The following is a 6759-nucleotide window of genomic DNA, read 5'->3' as shown; positions in this document are numbered from 1 at the left end:
GCCAATGAGAGTGCGAGCCCAAACATTTTCAACCTCGGGTAGCATGATTTTCCCGCATCTAATATGTCTAGGTGCAGACACGCAAGCAGATAGAATTCGTTTCTCCAATAATTAATTAAATAAATACAGAATGTTGACGGACCTAAAGCTCAGGAATCTTCTTCGTTACACTCTCGGATATTAGTCTGTAAAAGACTCACCAACCTTCGTTAGACTCTCAGATTTAGTCTTAGAAATGGGAAACTTCCAAGTCCAACAACAGGAAAAACACAACCACAGCATCCGAGTTTATCAAAGCCCACAGCATCTGGCTGAAATAGATGGGACTAACCAAAAAATTAAAGCCCAATGGTATTTACCAAATTCAATTCAAGGATTTGAATGGGTCTTCAAAAAGAATATGAAATTAGAAAATGCCAAGCCAAGTGGGTCTATAAAAGCAGATAGCATATGGCACCAGAAGATACACCTTCAAGGATTTACAGAAGTTCAGATACAATAGTAAGTGTTGTAATTTTCAGCTTTAAGATGGCTACCACCAACGCTGGCACCACATTGCTTTTGCCATCTCCGGCATCTACTCCGGCGAAGAGAACTACAAGGATGATGCTTGGAAGAAAAGCCGATTCTTTGGGCACTCATGGAATGAAGTTGTCGTCGTCGTCGTCGTCTTCTTCTTCTGCTGCTGCAGCTAGAGCGACTTCCACAAAAGATGGGGTTGGGACAATCTTGAAGATGGAAGCTGACAAGCTTTGGAAGCTACTTGACAGAAAGGAGAGAGAAGAGCCCATGGTTATGGTTGCTGACCCATTTGCTCTTGGAGAGGTTGGGAAGGACAGGCGTATTTTCTGTGAGAATTTCACTATTAGATCTTATGATATGGGCCCTAATCGCACAGCAACCATAGAGACGTTAATGAATCTTTTACAGGTTTGATTTTGATTTTAGAGATTATTCCTTATTATTCACACTTGTTATTTTATCACCATTCCCACATGAGCACACATGGGGTGGGTCGACCTCCTTGATAGAGAGCTCCTAGTGAAGCTATGTGTGTGTGTGTGTGTGTGTGTGAGAGAGAGAGAGAGAGAGAGAGCGAGAGGTTATATCTAGTTTTCTTATTAGATGTTTTAATCATATATATATATATATATATATATGTTTTGCTTTTGGGTGAATTATATTCTAATCGTATTAGTCCCTCCTTATGGTATAATTGATGTGCAGGAAACAGCTCTAAATCATATTAGAAGTATGGGGATTCTAAAAGATGGCTTGGGTTCAACACCAGCGATGAGTGGAAGGAGCCTGATATGGGTGCTCTCTAAGATGCATATTGTTGTGGATCACTATCCTTCTTGGTAAGTTCAAGGGGTTTATGAATATGATAAAAGGCCCCTTCATAGCCACTTAATTAGATTATTTGTTTTACACAGGATTCAGATTCAGATATATTACTTGACAAATAAAAAGGGAGTCAAATTCTGTGGATAAGTAGACATGTCTAGTTTTATTCAAACTATAAAATAAGATTTGATATGTCAAAGAAATGAAAGAGTGCACCGGTACTGGTTGGAGTACGGTGCATGGACATTGGTAGAAGAGATGCATGTCAATACAAGGGTATAATGTTGAATTTTCATATGAAATTTGACATGTGACCTATTTAGACCATCCCTTGTTTATCTAATGGTTTCAAATTTCATATTCAAATTCACATTATCCTACCCTACCACGTGGCAGAATTAGGCATCCATGGAGAAAGCCTCTCTACACGAGATTGTACATATAGCTATAACCTTCTTATCAATAACTAGGAGGATGCACTTTAACCTACATTTGTTTTTTTGGTATCCCATGGGTGTCGTTCAGTCAATAAAGACCAACTCTTCACAAGAAAAAGCTCAAGAGTTCAACTCTCCTTGGAGCTATCTATCCCAAATATATATATTGCTAACAAAATATCTTTGTACCTATCAAATTTCACGATTAAGATCCAAAGACTCTAAAGACATTTGTTAATACACAATGTCTTAACTAATAATTATATATAAGTTTCCTTCTATTTTTTTTTTGGTAAGAATATCTAGGTTTCCTTCAGTGACTAAGAATCAACTAATGTTTGAAAATATTGAAAGGAAAATAAAATCAACAAAATTTTTATTTGTCCCAAAAATTCTTGCCAAGTAATATTTCTAATACAATGATTTTGTTTTTCTAATTTGCTTCTGTGATATCATTATTAAATTAATAATTCTTTATTCATACCAACCAGAAAAGTCTATTAACTTGCTTTTTTTCAATTATTAAATATTTTCAATTTCACCGACCCAATGTGATTTGTCAAAAGTTATGGACCATGATTTTTCCTACAAAGAAAAAAAAAAAGTCCATATTTCCGTGACACTGCTACCATCTTCTTAAATGTTAATAAATGGGTCATAAATTTTTATTTTTCTTTTACTATCAATGTAATCGATCATCATTAAAATAAAAAATTGATAAAGAACGCTCGCTACCTCATAGTTTAGTGTTGTGTATGCTTAGACATGATTGCCTTTTTATAGCATGATTCACTTCTCTATGTGACTAGTGTTATATAACACTAGCCATCGAGTGGTGTTCTTTTTAGCTTAAAAGAAAGTGATAGCTTTAAAAATTTGGTATCATTATTCATATTTAGTCTTATTTTAGATGATCTATCAAACCTTGGTCTTTTTCAAGGAAAATATTATTTGAGATTTCAAAAAATTTAAAGGTATTAATAGTTTCACCAAAAAACGTTGCTAGTGTAATTGATGAAAGTTGTAGATTAACTATAAAACTAGATCACTAATTCCTATTAGAGTATTAGATAAAACCTTAAGGAATATGAAATTCTTTATGGTCCCCTAAAGGTTTCTTGATGAAGAGAAAAAATATAAACTACTATTAATTTAAAAAATACAAATCCAATACATAATACAATATTTTCTATCAATAAAAATTGAAGAACTATATAAATAAATAAAGAGAGAGGGATTGCTACTAGGTTACAGTCCCTCACACCATTGTAATGGCCAATGAGACCTTACATAGGGCATGTAACAAGACTGGGATTTTTCATTTTACCAAATGGAAGGTGGGAAAGGTGATCGTTTTACCCTTCCTATATCCTATCACAGGTGCGATACAACCTTAATTTTCTAATGAATAAAAATTATATTATTTTTTGAAGTCATTTCATAAAGTGTGATATATGGTTGAATTATCAAGATCTTGTGGTCATTTAATTTTGATATTTTTTTCGTAGTTAAGATAATTTGATACTTTCACACTCTAGGCGTGTAACGATACAATAGTCTACTATCAAGGAAAATGACATAATAGAATAGAATAATCTACTATCAAAGAAAATGACATAATAGAATAATCTACTATCAAGGAAAATGACAATAGTTTTAGTGATTGCAAATAAGACAAAAGGATGGTATCACTCATCTTTTTGGAGTCCTAAGTCATATGGAGTCATCGTTTTATTATTTTTTTACCAAAAATATCAATTGGTTATTTTCATTATTCCTTCATTCAACATGAGGCAGACAACTAGAAATTGGTTTTGGCGAGGAAAAGTCAATAGTTTGACCATTTTATCCCACTATCTTTGATATAATACTATTAAATAATAGTTAATAATAAAATAATAAAGTAGCTCAATGGGCCTCTTTGCTGCCCCTTAAGGGCTCTGTTTGTTTCCAGTGAAGAAGGATGTAAATGAAAATTTTAATAAAATAATTTTTTAAATAGATATTACCTTAAAAAATTCCTATTTACTTGCTTCTTGATAGAAATGACTAAATCATTAACACCAAGAAAGGAAATATAGATAAGCATTGTTCCAATTTGTTTTTAAAATGAGATGGATGGCGGTTGATATCAAATGTTCTTATTACATTTCTTTTGTGGTTGATAGGAGCTCAATTTTTATACATCCATGGTAGGAAACTTTTCTATATACTTATTTTAAATGTTATATAGTTACTTTAAATGTCAAAATTTGTCACATGACAAATTAAAATGGACCTTAATTTTATTGACAAGTGAACCTTAGATCCTTTTCTCATATGTCAAGTACTAGTCGTTTTGACAAGAGGGTAGTTAACAACATTAGATTTTGAAATTTAACACATGACTAATTATTTGATAGATAACGTTTCTAATTTTTTAATTGTCCTGAAGGGGTGACGATGTAGAAGTTAATAATTGGTTTATTGCATCCGAAAAGAATGGCCAGCGAACTGATTGGATGATTCGTGATCGGAAAACCGGCAGAAGCCTCGCGCGAGCTACCAGGTTAGGATTAGTAATTTCATCTCAGTTAATTCATGAGCTCACAATTAAACTAAGGTTTTGTAAAATTAATTTAGTATTATTTCTCTCCGTAAGTTTTTTGTTTTTGTTTTTGTTTTTTTTTTTTAAATAATTTGATGGATTTTATTTGGTTGTAATTTCTATTTTGATGTTTATATTTAATCAGTACATTCCTAACGATGAATAAAGAAACAAGAAAACTATCTAAAATTCCAGAGGAGGTCAGAAGAGAAATGGAAACTATTTGCATGGAGTGTTCTCCTATTCCTATCCCAGATGATCATGAGAATAGTAGTGCATCAATAGCAAAGTTCGATTGCAACAGAATGGATGGTGTTCGAACTGGTCTAACTGTAAGTATGAGATTAATTACTGGGATATATCCTATCAAGTTTACAGCTTTGCTATTTTATTTTCCTTCTTTAATAATGATATATTTTTTAATCTCTTTAAATAATCTGCAGCCTCGCTGGAATGATTTGGATTCCAATCAGCACGTTAACAATGTGAAATACATTGGGTTGATGCTTGAGGTTAGATTCTTGATTCTTTATTTATTTATTTATATTTTTATTTTATTATTTTTAATTTTTTTTAACTTAAAAAAGGGTTTCCATCAATTGGTTTGGACTGATTTCGGTTAGGAATCATAGATTTTCTAATAGAATAAGTGAAGTCAAAACATGAATCAATGAAGGTGCATTGGCTTTGGTTGGTTTCTCTTATTGGTTTACTATTGGTTTAATTTTGGTTTACCATATAAACATATTCCAATAAAAAAAAATATGGTTGTTACTGGTTTCTTATTGGGATATATCATTTTTGGTCCACTTTTTAAAGCTCGATTTGGTGTCTTATTAGGTTTGATGTAGTTTGATTGGTTTTAGTCTCACAAACCCCATCCCAAAACATGATCAAATAAACTCAATATCGGTTCTAGTTTGATTTGATTCATCTTGATTTCCATTGATTCGATCGATTTCATCGGTTCGAACTAGGTTTTGACACCCCTACTTAAATTGGTGTAAGTCAGTCAATACTTTCTCTGGAAGACCTTGGATCAGATATCAATTTTTTGGTCAATGGTAAAAAAAAAAAATCAATTTTTTAATAAAAAATAAATGTAAACGAATCAATACAAACCAAAGGACCAATCTATATCAATATTGTATTGGTATCAACAGAGACCGATAACAATTCGATGCCCAAGATTTAAATTCCTTGGTGCAACTGTAGCCTAGAAAAGAAGATGGTTGAAACCCCAGCAGACATTTCTTATGGTTTCTTATGTAGTTTTATTTTGAAATTGAATCCCTGGTTATTATTAATGCAGAGTGTTCCCATCTCAATGTTGAAGAGCCATGAGATTTGTGAGATGAAAATAGAGTACAGGAGGGAGTGTAGGGTGGATAATGCATTACAGTCCCAGACTTCTTCTAGTGAAGCAACTGATGAGTATTCGGTGGGTGCTGGCAAAGGAGGTCATCATGAGTGCTTCCACTTTCTGCGTTTTGAGAATGGAGCTGTGGTTGCCAAAGGAAGGACCAAGTGGAGAGCTAAATAAATTATGCAAAAAACCTAAGACATTAATAATGGTAGTGGGTGTATTGCTACCTTATTTTTTATTCAAGAGATAGGAAGCCGTACGCTCAGCATAGAGGAGCAGTTAGCCAATGGAATGATCGAAAGCAAAAGAGATCATGCAAAGGAAAATAAAATTTTGCCACGTGTTGAGAATAAGGCTATCTCTTTTGTGACAAGTGTTCTTCAAAGTTCGAATCTAACAATACTTAAAGTGGAGTTCAAAGGTAACACAAAGGGATCCAACACTGAAAACAAAACCCTCATCTGTTGGTTTCTCGTTTTTTAGATAGAATAAGAATTAGTTCTTTTATTTTTTTTCTTTATCTCTTCAGAGAGTTTCATGTTTTCTATGACTGTGATTCAGTATTTACTTTTAATGGAATTCCACTTATTATAAGTTATTATTTTCATCATCTAAATCTTAGTCTTTGGAGCAATTGAGGCATCAAAATGACCCATTTTGCTTAACCAGAAGGCAAATTTGATATTGAATTCTCAAAATAATTTTAGCACGCTACGCATTGGAAACATTGTTAATTAATGTAGTCAGCATATTGAAAGGAAATTTGTCAACAATTTTTGGCACGTCTTGTGGGACCCTTTAAAGATGATGGCAGTTCAAATGTGAGGGAGTATCAAGTAGGAGTGAAAGTTTGGCCTTGACAATTCGAACTCACCCTAACCCACCCTGAGCCCAAACAAGGCTTGGGCCAAGTTTTTTGACCCTAAGGGCAGGTTAGGGTTGAAAAACACCAACTCTGCCGAGGTTGAGTTCTAGGTCCGGTCCAACCCAACCTTGAATTTTATGATTATATATACATATAT

General features: G+C 33.3%; 1 protein-coding gene across 1 annotated transcript; it reads left to right on the top strand.

The window, feature by feature from the left end:
• Window positions 1–395: 395 nt before the first annotated feature.
• On the top strand, window positions 396–6184 carry LOC122057040 (palmitoyl-acyl carrier protein thioesterase, chloroplastic-like). The gene is made up of 6 exons (XM_042619030.1): window positions 396–930; window positions 1228–1361; window positions 4219–4332; window positions 4517–4703; window positions 4815–4883; window positions 5684–6184. Exons 1-6 carry the CDS (start codon window positions 451–453, stop codon window positions 5912–5914), a joined length of 1215 nt encoding a protein of 404 aa, XP_042474964.1. The 5' UTR covers window positions 396–450; the 3' UTR covers window positions 5915–6184.
• Window positions 6185–6759: the final 575 nt, after the last annotated feature.

This window comes from Macadamia integrifolia, chromosome 12 (genome assembly GCF_013358625.1).
Source record: "Macadamia integrifolia cultivar HAES 741 chromosome 12, SCU_Mint_v3, whole genome shotgun sequence".
Lineage (NCBI taxonomy): Eukaryota > Viridiplantae > Streptophyta > Magnoliopsida > Proteales > Proteaceae > Macadamia > Macadamia integrifolia.
Note: the sequence above shows the minus strand (reverse complement) of the source record. Positions and strands in the feature narration are given on the sequence as shown.